Source organism: Hyperoodon ampullatus (assembly GCF_949752795.1).
Source record: "Hyperoodon ampullatus genome assembly, chromosome: 9".
Classification (NCBI taxonomy): domain Eukaryota; kingdom Metazoa; phylum Chordata; class Mammalia; order Artiodactyla; family Ziphiidae; genus Hyperoodon; species Hyperoodon ampullatus.
In genome coordinates, this window is record NC_136922.1 from 13,650,277 (window position 1) to 13,673,310 (window position 23,034).

General features: G+C 49.7%; 1 protein-coding gene across 7 annotated transcripts in view; it reads right to left on the reverse strand.

The window, feature by feature from the left end:
• ATXN7L1 (ataxin 7 like 1) overlaps nucleotides 1–23,034 on the reverse strand; it is a gene marked incomplete at both ends in the record, with an annotated part of 243,549 nt that overhangs the window by 143,145 nt on the left and 77,370 nt on the right. For 6 of the 7 annotated variants that reach the window (XM_079711419.1, XM_079711421.1, XM_079711420.1 and 3 more), the window contains one exon: nucleotides 12,596–12,700. In XM_079711419.1, the coding sequence (XP_079567545.1) occupies nucleotides 12,596–12,700 (105 nt within the window). Of the gene's footprint in view, nucleotides 1–12,591; nucleotides 12,701–23,034 lie in introns of all 7 variants that reach the window. The other variant, XM_079711422.1, reaches the window with a different exon arrangement.

Genomic DNA, 23,034 nt, shown 5'->3' on the forward strand with positions numbered 1-23,034 from the left:
CTGCCCTGGGCCTCCTCACTGATCTCCCAATCCCTCTCAAACATCACCAACACTGCCCCCCATTAAAGAGTATCCGAGGCAGAGGTGTGTCATCAGCATAGAGGCTTCCCACCAACTACCCCCTCGGGTGAGTGTCACAGTGGTAAGCACATGACACGGGCAGCTGAAAAAGTGGCACAAGAATTTTCAGAGCTGCTGACCAGATCCTTCCTCCTTCAACGCTCCGGTGACTTAATTCATACGCACCTGGAGAGAGTGCCGCCGTCAGACGATGCCCTAGAGCTGACTGTCATGCAGGTCACTGAGTCAGGGGTCAGTCGGGGCTGGTGTTAATGGGACCTCACTGCTGGGGACTGGGCAGCAGGGCTCCTGATGGAGGTGGCTCATTTGAGAGGGATACCTACGGGGTGGGGACAGCCACTTAGCGAGACGAGTGGAAAATTGCAGCCACCGCACCAGGGAAGCCATACTCATCTGAGAAAAATGCATCTCTGGAGAAGCCTCAGGAATTTGAAGAAATAATTCCTGGGAGAGAAAAGCAAAGCATCTACGATGCTAATAAACAAGCAAGTAACAGGGTTAGTCAGAAACCAAACCTTAGACAGAAATCCATAGTTCCAGTTTTGTAAAACAAAGACCAGAGTTGCTTTCTCTGGGAAAAAAAAATGATTATTCATTCCATGTGAAGTAAGATACATCATAGTGAAATTGTTTACTTATTTTTTCATCATTTACTCCCCTTGATTTACATTTTCCCCCGCATGTATTTATTTCCCATGCGTCTCCTACACAGCAATTCCCCAGTGTGCACTCATTTTTCATTAGTGCCTGGCCCCGTGAAAGACCAAAGGAAAGGCCTTGGGCAAGCTCTTCACTACAGGATTTCCCCAATTCCAGTATGCCACTGATGGTAAGAGGCCACATCAACTTAACAGCACCTTTTCCAGAAGAGAAAAAAAAAGCCCTGCCATAGTAAATATACACATGATATGGGAAGAAGCACTTGGACTTTAGAAACAATAGGGCTGGGAACCTTCTTTAGAGACTCCCTGTCCACCCCCCCACTCCCGCTCCCACAGCCCCAAGGTGAGCCTCTACACGGTGCCTTATATGTGCCACTTTGGGAGGGACCTCTCAGTGACCCCAGGCAAAGCACTCAGAATCAGCTCCCTGGGGCTTCCCTGGTGGCACACTGGTTGAGAGTCCGCCTGCCGATGCGGGGGACACGGGTTCGTGCCCCGGTCCGGGAAGATCCCACATGCCGCGGAGCGGCTGGGCCCGTGAGCCATGGCCGCTGAGCCTGCGCGTCCGGAGCCTGTGCTCCGCAACAGGAGAGGCCACAACGGTGAGAGGCCCGCGTACCGCAAAAAAAAAAAAAAAAAAGAATAAGCTCCCTGAGCGAATACTCCAGATGTTCTTCCAAAAGGAAAACTGTGATGGTGGAGTGGCAGTTTGGATGGGAGTTGGGCTCCAGCATTAGGGCGCGAGGTGAAAAGGATGGATAATCAAGCCCACCTTTGAAAACCCTTCCACTCATAAAGTACGGTAGATATGGTCTGGGGACAGTGGGCTCTCTTCATGGCCAGTTTCTCCTCCAGGATTGGAAAAGAGCTCTGTTTCTCTGCTTGGACACCAGATGAAGGAGTGGGCTTGTATGTGGCACCGCGTTATTAATCCAAAAAAAGTGTATTATTATTATTATCATCATCATCATCACCATCACCCAGTGCACGTGGCTGAACTCTGATAAATTAAGAGCGATGGGACTCCAAATCGAAAGAGGCGCATTTTTGTTTTTTTACTGCAAGGCCTCTGAGTGCTCTGATGGACTAATAGCTGCCGAGAACCTCCAGAGGGTAATCTGGCGTGTGGTCTTTCCCGAGCACGTGTGTGCCCCCCAAACTCCAGCTCTCGGAGCACAGATGCACTACCATGGGGAGAGAACACTGCTTCGGAAACCCTGTTCTGCTCACTGCTTCGCATGGGGACAAGGCCAAAATGACCTTTCGAATCAGTGCTGGCAACATTCTTTGCTCGGATTTAAATAAAGCGATGGCTGTTCCCCTAATTTTTCTCGGTTGATACAGCTCTGAGGAATGGAATGGAGCAGCCCATACAGCGAGGACAAGCCAGTGATGAGTCAGAAGCCGGGGGTCATGTTACAGTGTCAGCCTTCCAGAACTCAGCTGTGGTCAGGGATCAAAGGAGCAGCCTCACCCGTGCTCAGTGAGGAAGGGCGGTTCCCCTGCATCAACCTCTCCAACTGTACCTGAATAGAGACGGTCATTCTCTTTGAAGGAGCAACATCTTCTAAACGAATGTCCTCGCTTACCCATGGCATTTGGCTTACTCACAACTGGGAAGCCAATTTCCTTCCACGCTCACTTTCTCCCTCCTTTCTTCCAAGATTCATTTTTTAAAAAGCGTATTGAGCACCAACTATAGATCCAGCATTCATCGTGTTAACTCAGGGAACACAATGGTGAGCACGATGACAGGGCTCCTTGAAATGCCTAGTCTGGGGGGTGTGTCAGTGCGTGCGCCTGTGCACGCAACAGGGGTGGATAAGTAAACGAGCATTTGCAATGGCTGTCATATATGCGAATCTTGGTAAAGTGGGGAGCGCCAAGAGCACTTGAATTGGGATTGGAAGAGTCCTTCTTTCTCCCTGTCTGGGCCCCAAGTCAGAAAATGTGCTCCAGGCTGGGACTCAGGGATGCAAAAGACACAGCCTCAGCGCTTGGGAGCTCAGTACCTAGTGCTCACAGGTGACTGCTGCACAGTGATCGGTGCCATAGGACGGGGGGATGCAAGGGGCACAGGGACCAGCTGACAATTTAGTCGGGTGGTAGCTGAGCTCAGCAGAAATGTAGAAAAACACTTAGGGTGTTGCTAGCCTAAAAAGAGGTCTATCAGTGATGTAAAAATGAAGTCATCTGTACTTGGGAAAAAAAGCCAAAGACATTAAAATGGCTATTGTCAAGGTCAACAGCAGCCTTTAGCGGCAACTAGCAACCTCTTCTCTTTTCTCCTCTCACTCAACCGCTTGGCATTTGACTGGCTCTACAAAACACTTTCTTCTCTTGGCTCCCATGTTGTCATCTTCTGCTGCTTTTCCTACCAGGTCACTGGCCATTCCCCTTCTAACTAACCCTAAATGTTGACCTCTCCCTTTCCCACCTCAATCCACCAGCAAATGCTGTCAGTTACATTTCCAAAATAGATCTCAAGTTTATCCTTTGTTATCCATCTTCACAGCTATGCATCAGTCCCTATGAGGTCTCCCAGGCTCCAAGCAGCCAGAGTGACCTTCTAAAAACACAAACCAGATGATGTCTTTCCCTCACACAGGGTCCTCCCGTGTCTTCTCACCACACCTAGAATGAAGCCCGAACTTTGGGCTCTGCCCTACAGGGCTCTACAGTAGTGGTCCCCCCCACCTCTCTGAAGCCCTCAAACACACCTCACCTGGTGTGCTCTACCTACGACTCGATCGCGTTATTGTTTATCAATACATTATTTAACCTACCAGAACACAGGCTTCAAGAAACCCACACTCTTTTTTTTTTTTTTTTTTTTTTTTTTTTTTTTTTTTTTTTTTTTTTTTTGTGGTACGCGGGCCTCTCACTGTTGTGGCCTCTCCCGTTGCAGAGCACAGGCTCCGGACGTGCAGGCTCAGCGGCCATGGCTCACGGGCCCAGCCGCTCCGTGGCATGTGGGATCCCGGACCGGGGCATGAACCCGTGTCCCCTGCATCGGCAGGCGGACTCTCAACCACTGCGCCACCAGGGAAGCCCTAGAAACCCACACTCTTATTTGTCTCATTCACCACTGTATCTGCAGCATTAGAACAATGCCTGGCATATAGTAGTTGCTCAATAAATATTTTTTAAATAAATTAACGGGGCCTCCCTGGTGGCGCAGTGGTTGAGAGTCCGCCTGCCGATGCAGGGGATACGGGTTCGTGCCCCGGTCTGGGAGGATCCCATATGCCGCGGAGCGGCTGGGCCCGTGAGCCATGGCCGCTGAGCCTGCGCGTCTGGAGCCTGTGCTCCGCAACGGGAGAGGCCACAACAGTGGGAGGCCCGCATACCGCAAAAAAAAAAAAAAAAAAAAAAAAAATAAATTAACGAATCAAAGCTATGTGACTCTGGAGAATGTAATCCAAGAGATTCAGCCTTCAAGAAACAGGCTTGAATGAGATTATAACTATAAGTTTTTTTTCTCAATTAAAGATGAATTCAATAACACTAAAGTAAAAAAAATACTAAAGTTATGAAGATCTTCTTAATCTATCTCTAAATTTGAGGTGAACCATTATATCTGCTATGTTTTTTTTTTTTTTGGCCATGCCGCGTGGCATGTGGGATCTTAGTTCCCCTGACCAGGGATTGAACCCGCGCCCCCTACAGTGGAAGCAAGGAGTCTTAACCCTTAACCACTGAACCACCAGGGAAGTCCTTGGTTTGTTTACTTGTAAAATTTTACCTAGTTCACAGAAACATGCAAGAAAAGGGAATTCCATTGAATTTAGAGGAAACCATCTACTGTTTGACGGGGGGAGCATCTCATGGATCTGCTCATTTGCTGGAGATGAACAAGAAGCTACAGACAGAACGGATGGTGGTACTCACTCCACCTCTTCTGCAAGCTTGCTTCTTTTTACTTTTTGATATTTAAAGGTCTATGCAAATGCTGTGGCTCTCAAAACATGGACTGTAACTGATTTATTCCTCCTTTCTGAAGTCCCTCAAAACTGTGCCCAAGTTCTTTACCTAAGCCAACAAGCAGACAAGGTCAGTGGGGTAGGTTAGAAAGATGAGAAAGAAACAGGGAGCTCAGGTGCCCCCAAGCACTGCATTTAGTCTCCAGCATCCTACAGGGGACCAAAACAACCTTTCTGTATGGAAGTGTAGTTACACTGCTGCAGGGAGTTTGAGATCCAAAACATTGAACGAGTACAGTGGTTAAAGTGATCTAGAGTCAGACATAGATTGGAACCTTGGTTCCGCCACTTACATCAGTCTGATTTTGAGGAAATTTCTTAAATCCTCAGAGTCTCCCTGTCCTTGGCTGTGAGATGAGAATACTACGACCATAGCACCTTAGGGTGGCAATAGGATTAAATAACAAAAAGCTTAGCATATATACGTGCTCAATACGTACATTAGCTTTATTGTTGTTTTTGGAATTTTTGTCTGCCATTAGCAGAGAAAAAAGAAAAGCCAGGGTTTGGGACCAGGTCAGCCTGCTATGTTCTAGACACACCTTTGATTCTAATTTGAGCTGCAGTAAGTTCAAAATACAAACATTTGAAGTGGAGCAAAATGTGGTCCCACTTTATTATAGATTCTTTCAGTTGTAATGCTTGATTTAAGGCAGAACCATTTGTTAGTCCGTGATTTTTTTCCTTAGGGATCTTCTTATTATAGGGCTTTCCTTAGGATCTCTCATATGACTGCACTTTACCAGGGACAATGGAAAGATGAAATAAGAAGAAAGAACAGCAGACATTGTTTCTGATCGTAAGGAACCTGAAAGATCTATCAAGCCAAGAGTTAATTCTGGATCGGGGATCCATTCATCAAATTAAGGTTAAAAAAGAATCCCACTAACAAAATCAAGTTTGCACAGATGCACTTGTTCTCGCCAAGTCTTATTAGTTAATACTGTCTGACTTGACAAAGAACATGTTTGATGAGACCAATTTACTTTAATTATTTTATACGTCTCTGGTATAAATAATCTAGTCTCATAAAAGACAACTCACAATAACAACAACAGAAATTTAATCTCAACAAACACATTCAACTTAATTGACCAAAAACTCCAGCCCTGCTCTGTGGCAATCTACACTTTCAGAAAGGAAGTTCTGGCAGGATAATTAGCCGGTGATGATACCCGGGAAGCCCAGGGGCCCTGACATGGGGAGGGGCTGACTTTCTCTAGGGCTCAGAAGCACAAATGGTTTGTTTCCTCCTCAACCAGAGGTCACCCGGAGATAGACAAAATAAAAAGAACAATTGCAGGAAACCTTGGAACCTCATTAATGAGGCTTCCATGTGTGGCACTGCTGGGCTCTGCTGCTCTTGGTACCCACCCAGCATCGGCATCTGGATGTGGACGGGAGGGATGGAGGTAACAACCTCCAGCAGCCAATTGCTGTCACTCATTTATTTTGCAGCTCAGCCCCTTTGCTTCAGCTCACAGTTCATTAAATTCTACTGCATCATCATCAACATGCAAAATAGCTACTTGAAGGGCATTCAAAAATATAATCAGAAAAGGGAATAAAAAGCCCTCTCTGAGAAAGAGGGACAAAAATTAATCCTCTCTTGTCTACTGAGTGACAACTAGGTTCTTTGGTTCTAACATGTTTATTTTTTAAGTACCAGTGACATCCAAGGATTATCTCTGTCTGATGGATGGGGTGTGGGGCTGTATAGTTCTCTGCTTGGAGGGTGAGCACCAAATGTGGCTGAAAAATTCTGAAGGATCTGTGTATATGGATGGGTTATTTCTTTTGCCATTTTTTCCCCTTTTTTGATTTTGAGGTGGGGAGGACTGCAACTTTATGGACTTCTGCAACATATCTTGTTTTATGCTTTGAATATGACTGTGATGGGGAAATTATCCTGATGACCCGTGCACACACACTCATTTGAATGTGGAGGAAAACTTAAATATAGAACAGCACAAAATATGATAGGACAAATGGAGATGTTATATTTTAGGGCAGTGGTTTTCAACTGGGGGCGATTTTGTCGCCTAGAGGACACTGGCAATGCCTGGAGACAGTTTTCACTGTCATGACTGGGGGTGGGGGCTGCTACTGGCATCCAGTGGATAAAATACAGGGAAGCTGTTCGACATCCTACAACGCACAAGACGCCCCCATAACAGAATTATCCAGCCCCAAGTGGTAACAGTGCTGCTGCTGAGAAACTCTTCTTTATGGTAGTTCATCATGTAAATATACTAGGAGGTAAGGACAGAAAAAAAATCATAACTCCTTTCATTTAGGCAAATCATACAACTCCATAAATGCCCAACCCAGTGACAACACCACAGCTTGGATCGACCTATTATTCTCCCCTTTACTTATAATATTTCAAATTGATTAAACGTACGCAACTACTAAAAGTAATAAAAATATGTTTCCATTGCAGGTATCTTGCATTTCCTAGTGTTTTTTTTTTTTTTTTTTTTTTGCAGTACGCGGGCCTCTCACTGTTGTGGCCTCTCCCGTTGCAGAGCACAGGCTCCGGATGTGCAGGCTCAGCGGCCATGGCCCACGGGCCCAGCTGCTCCGCGGCATGTGGGATCTTCCCGGACCGGGCCACGAACCCGTGTCCCCTGCATTGGCAGGCGGACTCTCAACCACTGCGCCACCAGGGAAGCCTGCACCTCCTAGTTTTGAGCTTGTATACAGGCTTGTGGACACAGATGGGACCCGCCCGCTACTCCCACACACACACATGTACACACCACACACAGAGGATTCTTTTCGGAAGAAATGGCAATACCACTCTCTCTGGGCTGAGGTTGGGACCCACAGCATTGACACAAGAGGAAGAGTCACAAATGTCACCCTCACACTCCATGGTAATCATAAGTGAATATTCTCTGGAGAAGATTTCATTATAAATCTCTGTAGCTTATCACTTGGTTAACAATAGCTTAACTTTTTTTTTCCTAAAGCAAACTTTGTTCCACCACTGTGCTAAGTACTTCCCACATGCGAGTTCCTTTAATCATCACAACGATCTTACGAGATATACTATGATCCCATTTTAAGAATAAGGAGACTGAAGCACAGAGAGGCAAAGTAACCTGCCCAAGGTCACACAGCTAATAAGTAGAAGAGCCGGAACTTGAATCTAGGCAGACTGACCCCAGGGAGGCTATTCCCAACCACGAGGCTGCTACATCGTGTCAGTGTGTCAAGCCACAACTTGGGCTGGACAGCTATGAGAGATAGAGATGCCTGCTGAATGGGATCAGGACGTCCAAGGCAAGGCTTTTTCTGTTTTCCCCTTTTCTACGCCTAAATAACCTCATCAACTAACCTAAGGGACTTTAGAAACAAACCAATTCCTCAAAATCCTAGATCTTCTGGGTAGAGGTTTAAAAAGCATCCAAAGGGCCCATGTACAGGGGAAACAGACCTAAGGGGCCCACACAGACAGGGTGGCACAGAAAATGGCCTGCAGGGAGCCCCTACCCCTACGCCAAGCAGAGGGTATCCTGAGCAGTGGGCATGCCTACTTTTTACGTCTCGGTCACCAGCTTGGGGTGCAAAGTCAGGAGCAACAGGAAAGCAGACAGTCCTGGGAGCGGGGCTTCACATGACCCCCATACGGGGAGGTGGCCAAGGCCAGGTGGACCTCGGCAGGGACCCCAGAGAGACACTGGGAGCTTCACGGTATTTCCAAAGGAGCTGACACTGGGGCCCCATGTGAATGTAAACCATATTCATAAAGGCAGATCCTCAGAACTCCTGGCAACGTAATCATCTTCAGGCCAACAAGTCCTGCCTCAAGAGTGTGGGAAGCCGAAGATGAATCACAGGCCAGAGTCCGCAGGCTGACCTCTGTGCACACATCCCCCGAGACAGGGAGAGAAACGAAGGCAGGAAGCACTTGACTGAATTGGTTTTCCCATTTTTCATAAGAAACATTCAACTTAATAAAAAAGAGCCATACTTTATTGACAATAATAGCTACCCTTTCTTCATTTCCTTACTATGTGCCAGGAAACTACTTTATCTCTGCTCCCCATAGTAGCTCTGCAAGGCAGGAACTATCGCCTTCATTTTAGAGGAAAAGGAGGCTCAGAAAGGTCATGTAATTAGCCCAAGGTCTCACAGCTAGTAACGGGTCCGTTTGACTCCAAAATGCATGATTTTTCCACAATGGCTTTCACTGTTTCACATTACTGTCAACCTCCAAAGTCCTCAGAACCAACTGCCTACACACACACACACACACACACACACACACATTTTTTTCATTTAACTTAACCAGGTCACTGAAATCTTGAAAGCTGCCATGCATCCATCTCTCTGGATATGTTATGATCCTTAAAATCAGGAGCCGAATCACAGGTGCTAAGAATGAGCAAGTTGCCAAGAGAACACAGGTCCAGTCCCCTGTCATTTAAAACGGTGACAAGTCCAGGGTCTAAGGGCTGGGCGAGGTCAAGCTGGGATCTGGCCCCAGGTGTGCTGGACCCTGGGCTGTGTCCCTCCCACCGCACCCCAGCTCTGCTTCCCGGGGCCACGGCCGGTGATGGATGAACTCATTTCTAGGTGCTGGGAATACAGAGGTGAAAAGGTACATCCGTAGGCCTGAGAGCATCCTAGAAGCTGGCGGATGTGCTGAGACAGTCCACAGGTAAGTGAAGTGCGCGGCAGAAGGTGGGAGGCGTTGGAGGACCGGGTTCTATGGATATGAAGAGGAATGAACCGCGTCCCGCTGCTGGCCGTGGGGGCGCGGCATGGGGAGAGGAGGAACGAACGTGTGCTCTGGGCGCGCCTGCAGGAAGGCGCCTCTCGCCGGTCATTCTGCACCAACAACTCCCCCGAGGCAGGCAGCGCACCGATCTTACGGACCAGGTGGAGAGACAGGAGGCCACCGGCCTGAGATCACGCAGTTAACGAGGGAGTCATGTGACCTGCTCTGCCTGCCTCCAAAGCCCATGTTCCCTCCACTTTAAAACTCCAGATGCTGCTCTGTGGAGCCCTGGCGGGTTGAGAGGCCAGGAGGAGGCCAGGGACCCCAATTTCAACCTCTTTGCCTCTGCTGTGTATCTATATCCATATGTGGGTTCGACAGATGAGACTCCGTTTGAGAGAAAGCTCTGCCACTAACAAGATCGAGTTTGAAGCCCTGTGCTGTGATGTGTTACCTGGAAGGCAAGCGGGTCAGGCCTTTGAGTTTGGGCCGGGACAACAAGGGCATGTGACCCACGCTGGGAGGCAGTGAGGGACAATGGCTAAGCAAGCAGGCGAAGCACGCGCTTCCCTCTCTCTGGAGCGAGGCGGCCTGCGTTCAGAATCAGGCTTTACACCTGCGTAGCTTTGCAACCCTGGGCAAGGTACTCCTAAGCCTTAGCTTCCTCAAGTTCAAAATGGGGGTAACATTGGTACCTACTTCATGGGGGTGTTGAGAGGATTAGGATTACATGTTCAAAGATAAAGAAAGCATATAGCATGGCGCCCGGCACTGAGCACACTGCCATTCTCGTTAACTTGTTGATGAGAGCGAGGCTAGTCTTAGGAGGTAAAAGAGCAAAAAAGGAAACACTATGACACTATAGGAGGAATTTTTAGGGCAACTAAGAAATCCTCACTGTCCCCGGAGTGTTGCTCTGGTTCTGAGCTCTGCCTTGTGTTCTCCTGCCCTTGATAAACGCGGGCTGCGAATCTGTGGGACATGCACCCGAAAGACGAGGGAGGCTTAGGGGCCTCCATCTGCTGAGATGTGGCCATGTCCCCATCGCTGCTTGTCAGCTGATTCAGCAAGAAGCTCAATGGAGACGGGGCTTCGGGGGATGAGATCGGTAACCCCAAACCCCCAAACTAATTTACTGCCACTGTTCAGGAGATGGCCACAAAACCCCTGGCTCTCTCCCTAAGCTCAACTTGCTCCTGCACCAAAAGGCCTAGGACAGAGGGAGGCACGTGTCTCAGCCCAGCCGAGCCCCAGAGGCCTCCTTCGCTGGCTAGGTGAGGCCTTGCCTTGGGCGGAATTCTGCAGGGCACAGTGGGGTCCCAGGTCCCTTTTAGGGGGGACCTCCTGCCAGCGAATTAAGTTCCCAGAGAAGGTTCTGACGGCTTCTGGGATTTCTGTCTGTCTTGTTCACTGCTGTGCCCCAGTGCCCAGAACAGCAGCACATCCCATGAATGAATGAATGACCATCCCTTTTGGCATCTTCATGAGACAAACAGAAGCAGGGGCCATGGAGCCTCCACAGTCACCCCGACCCAGCAGTCGGGTGGGATCTTCTCGCCAGTGCTCTGCTCTTGACTCCCTCTCCTGTCACCCCAGCTGGTAGCCCCACCGCCGGGCCTCTGACAGTCTCCCTGGGAGAGGTTGGACTTTTTCTCTCCTCCGGGGAGAAGGAAGGGTCATTTGCTACAGAGCATCAAGCAAGAAGATCAGCTCGTGCCCAGCACACGACTTGCTCCTGTCACGCTCATTCTGCCAGAAACGAAAACGTTAGAGCTAGAAGCGCCCGCGGAAGTCACCTCTCGTGGAAGAAATGAGGAAACCAAACACTGAGACATCTAACAAGGAGCCCCAAGTCCCAGAGCTGGTGGCCAGGAGGGGCAGGAGACCTGGCCTCTCAACAGAGCTCTTTGTGCGGCACTTTCTAGGAGCCTCTATGCCTGTGCAGGACAGAAAGTCTCAGAAACCTCGATTCTCTATATATTATAATCACAAAACACACCCAGAGTTTACACACAGACGCAGGTTATACATATATATGCAGCTATGTAAATGACATATAGGTATATACATATTCATAAGTGATATTAGGATATATATAACTATTCTATAGTCCCAAATACATTTACTAGAGAGTTTAGATAATAAGTCCATCTCCTTTTATTTTATACCTGTTTATTACAGAATGGTGATAACTGCAGTGGCGTAAAATAAGAAATACTGAGTGTGAGAAGGGGAAGCGTGTAATTTGCAAAAGCGTATTTGATATTATAATTGCTTTGATTTTTTTTTTTTAGGCACAATATTTAATGTGCTTTGAAATTTAATGGTAAAGAAGGGCATTTGGATTTTACGTTCAACAAAAAAAGAGGAGAGTTTAAACCAAAAGACTGGGAACTACTGTTCTGGAACTCAGAGCAGATGACAGCTTTGGAAACTGGCTGGTCCAACGCCCCGTGTGAAGAGAGGAAACCTCCACTCAGAGGGGTTAAGTCACTTCCTGTCTCAGGGCAGTAGCTGCTTATTTGCTATAGGGGAGCAACCTCGTGGAGGTTATCTGTTTTAAGTCCACACAGCACCTGCACTGAAGGAGACCAGCATTTGCCGTGGAACAGCTGAAGGGAATTTCTCACTTCAAGGATGTAAAGATACAGAGGGAAAGTGAGTTCCCAAACAGGCCTGGCTTTTTTTAAACAAGGATGATTCTTGGAAGAGGAGAAGCCGAACCTGTGGCTTTGCTACACGCATTTCTCGGGGGCAGCACCCCAGTGGTCCCACACGGGACCCACCCCTCCTGTGTGTCCATACAGGGAGATTCCGCCATGCCCTCTCTCAGGGGGACCCAATGTCAGGTTGCGAGGCTGCAGGAGGGACTGCTCGAGCCACCACTGCCCCTCCCCTTCGTCATCTGCAGAGGCCACCACCCACCTACCTAAACAATGGGAGGCTTTCTCTCTGGTGTCCCGGCAGGACTGAGCGTGCAGGCAGAAGGACTGCAGCTCCTAAAGAGGCAGCCTGGGAGCCGAGGTAGAGCCCCAGGAGGAATTCACCCATGGCCTTGGGCTAAGATAGACCCAGAGCCAGACCACAGGGGACGGTTCCTCCCTGATGTCGGACACTGGCCGGTGCAGGAGTCCACTTACCGCAGTGGGACTGGAAGACCTGCGGCTTGACGACCTGGTTACAGGCACTGCACACCACGAGGTAGAAGTCATCGTGTGCTGGGTAGTGGCCAAACAAGTGCATATCTGTGGGGGAAAGGAAAACAGGTTGTTTTGAAAAAGCAACCAAGTCTCAGAAGGTGGACGGTTTCTTCTTGGCACTTCCTCGAGGACAGTTTTCCAAACAAGACGCGCAGAAAGCCAATCATCTTTACGAAAGGGAAAGCAGTTTGTCCTAATGCAGCGCCCCACTCTCAGGGAAGCCCGTGCCTCAGAGAACCCCTCCTTATTTTCCTTGCAAACAGACGGCTACCCCTGTTGGTTTGGTCAGCGGGGTTGGGCTGCCTGGAATCACATGCTATGGGGAGTGACCCTGTTCTGAAAGGGGGCCCCGGGGTTAGCTGGGACCCAACGAGGCTCTAGTCATTTTAGGATGGGGGAGCTCCTCCAAACCCATTTCAGCATAGGCAGAGCCCTCCCAGGTGAGTGACGGGGCGAGAAAGCCTGGAGAGACAGAGGAGTCATCCTGGTCTCGGCAGCTGCCTGGGTTCCCCGTCACCTGCGGGAGACTCCAGGGTAAAAGGAAGTGTCCAGACAAGTGGCTTGTTGGCTGCCATCATTATCCATTCTTTATGTGGCAAAGATTTACCGAGTGCCTAAGTGTGCCGGGCACCGGCCATGCTGGGTTCCAGGGATAATTGGTGAACAAGAACGAGTGCCCTGCTCTGCTGGAGCAGAAAAGAGAAGAATTAACCAGAATCACACAAGTCATCACTTGGTTGTAACAGTGGTACCTCCTAAGGAGGAGATGTACAGGGTCCCATGAGCGTGTGTGGCAGGTAGACCTAACCTTGTCTGAGGCGTTGGAGAGGCTTCGCTGAGAGGGGTTAGAGAAAGAAAAGGCCAGGGGAGGGAGAGGGAAGTTCCAGGTCTGCCGAGGAAGGAGATTCTGTGTCAGCAGAACCTCTTGGCTGGAACAGAAGAACAAGGTGGGAGCCCAGAAGGTATAAGCCTTGTGGACCAAGGTAGAGATTTTGAACCTGACTTTAAGATCAGTGGGAAGCTACTGAAGGTTTTTAAGCAAAGAAGTGACAGAGTCAGATGGACACTGTTAGAAGATCAGTTATGTGACCTACGAGACACAGTCACGTAGGTCCACACAAAAACCTGCCCACGCATGTTCACTGTAGCATTATTCATAACGGCCCAAGGGTGGAAGCAACCCAGATACCCATCAACTGCTGAACAAATAAATGAGATGTGATATATCCATACAATGGGATATTATTTGGCCATAAAGAGAGTGAAGTACTGATACCTGCTACAACATGGATGAACCTTGAAAACATATGCTAAGTGAAAGGAGCCAGTCACCAAAGCCCACGGATTATATGATTCCATTTATATGAACTGTCCAGAACAGGCAAAACTAGAGAGACAGAAAGCAGATTCGTGCTTGTCTTGGGCTGGGTGGGGGGGCCCTGGAGGGAACTGTCGGACAATTGCTAAAGGCTACGGGTTTCTTTTGGGGGTGATAAAAATATTCTAAGATTGACAGTGGTGATGGCTGCACTACGCTGTAAACATACTACAAACCACTGAACAGCATGCTTTGAACGGGTGAATTGCATATGTGAATTATGTCTCAGGAAAGGTGTGTGTGTGTAGGGGGTCAGTTTGGAGGATTCGGTGGCCATAACTCCTCGCCCACCGTGGGGTGGAGGGCACTCTGCCGGCCCCTCCTTAGCTGACTGGCTCCGGGGCCACTGAGAGCAGGGCGGACAGAGGAAATAAAAGACACGTTCTGCATGAAAGTCTTTGCGTCACAGAGCTGAGCTTCCTCTCCCCAGCCCCCCATGCCCTCGTTTTTTAGACTCAACCTGTGTCTTGACTGAAAACCACCAGGCGCACGATGGTTCCCCCAGCTGCAGGGCGAGGCCACAGGGAAGCCAAGCTCCTTCTGATTCAGGCACGGCTCATTTATAAGCCACCACAGGCTTCCAGTGCAGCCCCGATGCTTAGAGGGAAATGGAACCAACACACTTGTCACGCGGCCGGGAGCCAAGACCCCCGCCCCAGAGGAGGCTGGACTGGAAGGGTGGGAAGGGCCCCCATTGCTGGGTGCCCTCCACGTGCGAGGAACCCGCGCGCCTGCGGCGGGATGCGGGCCAGACCGGGGCTCAGGCGCACTGAGCCTCTGCATCATCTGTGGCTCTGGTCGCAGCCCATCATTTCCCCTCTAGGACTCGCCTCTGTTTCCACTCTGACTAAGACATTACCTGAGGGGAGCGTTATTAGTCAGTGCCTGGTAGGCGGAGGCCTGTGGAAAGAGGAGGCCTGAGAGAGAACCCAGCTGTGACAAAGGCCTGCGGCGTGGGGAGGCCCAGGCCGGGCCCACCCAGCGCGTCCGGGGCCCTTGCTTCAGCGCCTCCCAGCGCACAGAGGATGCACCCGGTCCCACATTGCTGACACCACTTCCGCTTTACATTTTATTTACAGATTAGTTTTATAATATATAGACTTTTTAAAAAATAACAAAAGTGATCCATGTTCTCTGAGGGTACATATGAAAAATACAGAAAAGCCAGAAGAAATTTAAAAAAAAAAATCACTGGCAGTCTTTATTAACACTTTGCATCTCATTTAGATTTAGCCACATTTCTATCCAGGAACATGTGAAACCAGGAGCTGGCAAGGGCTAAGACATTTATTTATTCAACAGCATTTCCTGAGCTGCCTTCCAGCCTTTCTGCAATAGATCAGGCTATAAAGGCATGAAAGAAATGCATTAATTAAAAAAAACAAAAAAGCGCATTCACAAAAGTTTCTTGAGCACCTACTCTGCACCAGAAGCTGTGTGGAGTGAGGGAGGCTGAGAGGTGTGGGCGAGGAACACACCTCTGCACCTTTGTCGTGCGCGCCTGATGACGTGCCCAAGGTCTGACAGGCCTCCAGCTGCTGTCCCATTTCAGGATTCCTCCAGGAACCTGTAGACCCCACCCACTACACGCACCTCTAGGTCGAGAGTTGAAGGTGAAGGTTAGGCTGGTCAGAGACTGGCCACCCTGGGGGTGTCCTACTCTAGGCCCTTCACTGCACTGGGACTCTCCTTGGTTTCCTCCAGGGCAGTTTCAACCATGCACACGGCTGCTCAGAGCGTGTCTCCTGTGGAAACTGAGAGGACCTGCTGGCCTACTTGATTATTCCTTGGTGATCAGACTTTAGAATCTCCTCAACAGGCTGCCCAGGCTCTGGGAGAGCCTGGCAGATGGGGAGCAAGATAAGGGCACCTGGCTTCTCAGAAGAACCACCACTTCGCGGGGCCAGGCCATCTCGGTCCATGTGCTGTCTGCTTGGGGATGAGGAAGAAAGGCTGGGGAGAACTGGAAACTACTATGTCTGGCGTCAGGCTAGGCATCCTATTATTAATTCTCCCTCTCTCTCTCTCTCAATTTACCACCCAAATAGAGCTTGCAGCTCACAGTTTAAAACAGGGGTGTGTTGACGTGGGCTTGTACCAGCTTTCGAGAGCCAACTGTGCAAGTATCCCAACTCGTTCAGTGAGATCAAGGTGGTAACTTGAAATCAGCCCTGGTGAGAATATTTACACCACGGAAATGGGCACTACAAACCTCTTTTCTTTGGAAAGCCGCGTTGTGAAACATTTACCAGTACACCACTGAACAAAGATGGGAAGAAAAGGGAAAAGTGAAACCACCTGTAATGACACCACCTCGGGATAACCACTCTTGGCATGTTAAGATATATCCTTCTAGACTTTGCTATCTCATAACATCATCTTAGTTAATCCTCATAACTAACCCACAAAGTTGCTATTATCCCACTTACCAGGCAAGGAAACAAAGGTAAGAGACCCCAAGGCAGTGATCTTTAAAGTAGGATGAGATTCCTACTCTACAGCCCACACTCCCATCTCAGCAAAAGGCCACGTGTTTCATAAGAGCTAGATCTCATTTCAAAGATGAAGAAACCAGTCTGGAACGCTTCCATGGATGACTAACAGGCTCCGAGGGAGCCTCTGGCGTTTGCACAGGCCTGGGGTCAGAAGGAGGGATTTAGAGCACAGTGTCCTTTGCTTTGCTGTGCAACTTCAGGGCAGGTGCCTAACCTTTCTGAGTGTCAGTTTCCTCTTCCATAAAACGGGGCTCACAGTTCTTGCCTCATGGGGTTGCTGTGAAGGCTCATAAAAGCTGCCTGGCTTTGTATTTTCTTCCTCCAGGGATTCGGAAGAACGTGTGGAAAAAGCTTTAGTCAAGGTCTTCTCCCCACTCCAGTGGGAGAGTTGCTCCAGCCAGAACATTCTTTGACTCTCCTGCGTAACCACTCACAGCCAGCCTCCCGGGGAACCTCAGCGTTCCCTCCAACCTGCAGAATTTCCTGTGTGTGCAAGTACACCATTGCGCACTGTGTGGACAGATGAGGGCTGAGGGCCACTGGGAGGACACTCTCTAGGCTGTGGTCAGGCCCCGAGAAAACGTGCATAAAGGTGACGGGACTGTGCCCGTCACAGTGTTCATCCATCTCCCAAAGCCACGCCTGTCTGTTTTGCCCCATTTTGCCCCTGCAAATGAATCAACTGTTGATCAGAGAGATCAGATAGTACCACCATGGCACTGTCACAGAGGTGACCTTAGTCATCCTCCTGGCCTGATTATGGGCAGGGTGAGAGCAAGCTCCATAGCTCCATTTTGCAGATGGGGAAACAGAGATACACTTGCTTCTAGGTCAGTATTTTTTGTTTTTTGTTTTTTAACCCCAACTCACTATACACAAATACATACCTAGTTTATCTATCTATCTATCTACCTATCTATCCACTTATCCATCTATCCATCATCTCTCGTTGGAACATATACATTACACTCTGATATGTTCTGGTCTACTCATTTTATTTTATTCTGTTCTATTTCATTGAAAAAAATGCTCACTGAGATCTTTTTTTTTTTAATTTTATTATTATTTATTTTATTTATTTATTTTTGGCTGCGTTGGGTCTTTCTTGCCATGTGCGGGCTTTCTCTAGTTGTGGCGAGCGGGGGCTACTCTTCGCTGCAGTGCGCGGGCTTCTCACTGCAGTGGCTTCTCTTGTTGCAGAGCACAGGCTCTGGAGCGCAGGCTCAGTAGTTGTGGCGCACGGGCTTCGTTGCTCTGCGGTGTGTGGGATCTTCCCGGACTAGGGCTTGAACCCGTGGTCCCTGTGTTGGCAGGCGGATTCTTAACCACTGCGCCACCAGGGAAGCCCAGCTCACTAAGATCTTGAAATTAACTTCTTGACCCTTTAATGGGTCACAACTCAAAGTGTGAAAAACACTCTTCAAGGCAATCCACTGAGTTAGAGGCTGAGCTGAGCCTGAGAGTTAACTGGGTATTTACAGAGGTTGGAGCTGGTCCTTAGGAGTCACCTGGGAGTCTGAAGCCATGAATTTGTGCCAATTATACTCTGGAGTGTGCCGTGCCAGCTCACAGGAGCTGATTGTATCTCTTCCTAACTCTGTATTCAGTGAGGCATGTTGGTGGCCTGAATCAGCCAAGGTGGGAGTATTTACACCATGGTAATCAGCATCCACTACAAACCAGGGCTGCTTCTCTTGGAGAGCTAGCTGTGAAAATATTTACCAGCACACCACTGACTAGCACCCACCATCACTCCTCCCTGGATCAATTTCCTTAGTTACAGAAATGGAGAAAATTATATCTGTCATCTGCCACACTGGATGCAGAAAGGCTTCTGTGCACTTGGGAGGAAATCATTACATTAATATAAAATTATGGTAATGCTATTGATCATTAACCCCAAAACATACGCACAACAGAGCCAGGTAAACATACGGATCACTTTCTGTATCAAATGAGCACAAAAAGGCTGCCACTTGTCCAGCTCTGGTGGTGAGAAGGGGGCTGGGGGGGATGTTGGAGTGGAGAATTAAGTTCTCTTCAACGTCTGTCAACTTAATGCTTACTCTTTAAGGGCTGAATTCATGGAGATTATTCACACATTAGGCTCAGAGTATTAAATTAATGCTGCTTATACATGGATCACACACAGGCTATTCTCAGTGCCCCTATTTAAAGCAGGCAGTTCTTTACTTCTTCTCTTCCTTTACTTCTGGTGGAAGTCTCATCTGCAGCAGAGTCAGTCGTCAATGGCATTCATGTTATCGTCTTCGCCTGGCATCCTAGGCCTGCCTCCCCATAGCACTGAGGTTCCCACAGGGCTAGTCCGGCTCTCACAGCTTCAACTCCCCTGAACACCTCCCTCCCACACCCCTTTGCCCCTCTCCTCTCTCAGATGGCAGAGGAGGGATGCAGGGGACAGAACCCAGCTGGGGTGGAAGAAGAGAAAGTTTGGGACACCAGAATGGTTCCTACAAAGGTAAAATAATAACTCTGTGGGACTTCCCTGGTGGCGCAGTGGTTAAGAATCTGCCTGCCGATGCAGGGGACACGGGTTCGAGCCCTGGTCTGGGAAGATCCCTTAGATGCCGCAGAGCAACTAAGTCCGTGCGCCACAACTACTGAGTCTGCGCTCTAGAGCCCGCGAGCCACAACTACTGAGCCCGTGTGCCACAACTACTGAAGCCCGCGCTCCTAGAGCCCGTGCTCCGCAACAAGAGAAGCCACGACGATGAGAAGCCCGCACACCACAACGAAGAGTAGCCCCCGCTCGCCACAACTAGAGAGAGTCCGCGCACAGCAACGAAGACCCAACGCAGCCAAAAATAAGCAATAAATAAATATATAGGGCCTCCCTGGTGGCGCAGTGGTTGGGAGTCCGCCTGCCGATGCAGGGGATACGGGTTCGTGCCCCGGTCTGGGAGGATCCCATATGCCGCGGAGCGGCTGGGCCCGTGAGCCATGGCTGCTGAGCCTGCGCGTCCGGAGCCTGTGCTCCGCAACGGGAGAGGCCACAACGGTGAGAGGCCCGCGTACCACAAAAAAAAAAAAAAAAAAAAAAAAAATATATATATATATATATATAAATTTACTTAAAAAAAAGAATAATAACTCTGATTTTCTGGTGTAGTTGATAACCTGCTTCTTAAGTCAATACTGAAAAAGAAATTGGCAGAATGGGAGCAGCATTTTATAAACAGCTTTCCGAGGGGAACACTTCCGACAAGGAAAGTCGTGAGTGTATTAACTTTCCTTTATATCCAGTATTCACTTCGAGAAAACGGCTGAAGTAAAGGAAAAGGCAGGGTAACATGTCCAATTTGGTATTTGTACAGGACTCGTTTCTAAGATGGGAAGACAGCTGGTTTTGTGGCTTCAGGATCACACTAGATTCTGTGCACTTTTGCATTTGCCCCTGGACACGTTCCAAAGCTCAAGACTTGGGCATTACGAAGCAAGAACTGGTGAGAGCTCAAAAGATGAAAAACTTAAGAAAGAGTGATTCCTTCCCTTTGCAAATGGGAATGCCAACTCAAGCACAGGCTGCACAGAGAAGCAGCTAGAAGCAGACTAGCTTTGAAGGCTGGGGGACAGCTTATCAGCAATCAGTGATGCCTGTGTTCGCTACAGAAGATCCCGCAGCGGGAAAAGGAAGACAGCAAAGCAGACAACTTTGAATGTTAGTTTCTTGGGAAAAAAAAAAAGCCCCAGAAAACAGACTCAAGTTTCCCCCAAAGTCTTTTCTGGGGTTGTGAAACCACCCTGGTTGCTATAGGAATTATGAAAATGTCAAGGTAGCATACGCCTCTAGTATAACAACGGTTTCATACACTTTTAAAATTAGGCTTCCCTTCTGAATGGACTCTAAAAATACAAGGTAATGACAAACATTGAGATTTTGTGATTTCAACACGCGGAGCCGTCTCCAGGAAGGTAAACGTGAGCCTCTGCCCGTGGTGGGTAACGGATCCACAGACCTTGGTGGGACCTACGGATGTGACAACCCTGTGACGATGGCTGGAGAGCGGGTGCCACTGGACTTCCTTGGAAAACTACCAAAAGGATGAGCTGGGCAGGCAGTGGCTTTGATGCGAGGGCTTCCACTTACATAAACTCAGACAGGAGATGACTGGGAAGAACAGTAACCGTGGTTCAAGGACACACATGGCTGCCTCCAAGCATGGATTCACATCCGGACACGGCTGCCACTCAGTAGAAGCACCTTTCACACTGGGAGAGGCTGGCCCTAAAGGCCTTCCTTTCTCCCATTAATCTTAATACACTCATTATGCAGTTTTCATTAATGTGTCTTTTCTCTCTGCTAGTGGAATATTCAGCTCTATTTTAATCACTTATGTCCAATGGAAAGCATGAGGCGGGGGGGTACCTTTCTCCTTGGCTCTGATGGCGCGATTCTATGTGTCCCCCAACTCCCCTTAAAGTCACAGAACAAAACAATTTGGGGTCTTCAAAGCAATGACCTCAGACCTGACACCTCCCATTCCCCCAGCAGAATGCTGAACTTCCCTCGAGGAAAATTCAAAAAGAACAAAATGTGGTCCCTTTCCGTCTTTCAGATCTCTGAAAGCCCGGGCCCTGACTGTGAGGGCTTCATGGAATCTGGAAACGGAAAGGGAAGCAGGAAGATTAGGAAAGCAAGCGGCGCGGGCGAGCTCTCCGGCATCAGCCAGGGCCGGCAGCAGGCACAGGGCCTTGCTTCCCTTATAAACCAAGGACTCAGAAGCCCCGGCGTCTTCCAGCTGAGGCTGGGCCACAGGGCGCTCCCTCGCCAGGCTGCAGCCAGGGGCGGGGCCTGAACCGACCCCTCGCACCTCCAAGCCGCCCATAAAGCCCCCACGAGACAGCCCACCGCCCCCTCTGCAGGAGACGGGCCTCTGCAGACGGCCGCTCACGGTGTGCGGAGGCCCGCGGGCCGCACGGGGTCCCGGGGGCGTCCGCCGGGCCCGCCCCTCCCCCAGCCCCTCCCCCTCTCACACCCCGCAGCACCAGGAAGGGAGACTGGGCCGGCTGCACCTGGAGGTGATCGGAGTCCGGAGCCGAGAACAACAGCGATGAGAGGCGGGCCTTGAAAAACGCAGCGCCTGTGAGCTGGGCGCTGGACTCGGGCAGCCTCGAGTTCAAATCCTGCCTCTGTCCGTTGGCACCAGAACCCCCTCTAAGCTTCTGTTTTCTCATCTGGGATGAAACGACGTGTTTGTGAAGGGACTGGCCACACGGGAAGGATGTAAAAAATACAGCATGTTATTATCTATGAGCTTCTGCCTCCCCAACCCACCAGTCAACCCTCTGGGAAGCCTCCTTTGCAGGAGCCCAGAGAGGAGGTGGGATCTCCTCTCCCTCCCGGCCCCCGCTCGGCTTTGTGACCTAGAGCTTTCGTAGGGCTGCACTGGAGTCACCGGTTTACACCCCTCCCACCACACTGGCATCTTCCTGAAGACAGGAATCATGACTTAGCGCCCTTACCATGTCCACAGCCCATCAGTCTGGCGCATGGTGGCCCCTTAATAGATGTTAATAAGCTAACTAGGCTGAAGTTCCCAAGAAGTTGATTTATTTCCCACATTCCTTCATTTGCTCTTCTGTTAAAGGGGCAAGTTGTAGACGGCAATAAGTTGCCCTAATATCTATGTAGCTAACTAAGATCACAAGGTCAATGGTTATATCTGTCTGTTTATTCTGGGTGGGAGCTCCTTGGAAGACAAGCGCTACGTGAAGCTACGAAGGAGGTGTGCGCGGGCGGCCACTGTCGTGCACCCGTGGTGGATTCCTGACCCCAGAATGCCAGGCTCATGAAGGCTGGCTCCTTCCTCCCCGGCAAACACAGCTACTCCGCACCCCACCCCGCCCCCACCGCCCGACCCAGAGCCAGTGCTTGGGGTGGGCTTAGGGGGGCTTCCTGGATGCTCCCTCTGGTTCCATTTTCTATTTCCTCACCCTGGGGCTGCAATGGGTCTTGTACATCAGGGTGGTGGGTGATGCAGGGCCTGGAAGATCCAGACTCCTCCCACCCCTTCCTGTTTCAGCTCTGGACTCAGCAGCCAGGCTGAGCCCAAGGCACAGTGAGGCATCTCAGCCCATCCGACAGAGGGTCTGACTGGCTGCTGGGCAGTGATGACCCTGGTAGCCGAGAGAACCATTCTGTAAAGGGCTCCCCTTTGCCTATGTCTGGCTTAGGCAACAATGCCAACAAACTGCCCCTAAAAATATTCCCGGGGTGTCAACCCAGCCCCGGTTCTCTCTCTCAAGCACCTGCAGGGACACCTAGGCTCCTCCCCTGTCCAGCAGACACATCCCTGTCCATCATTCCAGCCTGGCGGGCTGGTGGCTTCTGGCCTGACATCCCCACCTCTGGCCAGCAGGACAGATGAGGAACATGTAAGCACTTTGGCTGGATGCTGAGTGCTGAGGAGGTAACCTGGCTAAAGCACTTCTTACGGCAAAGGTTGCTTGGGCTTAGAGATGAGCTGTGTGGACAGGACACCCCC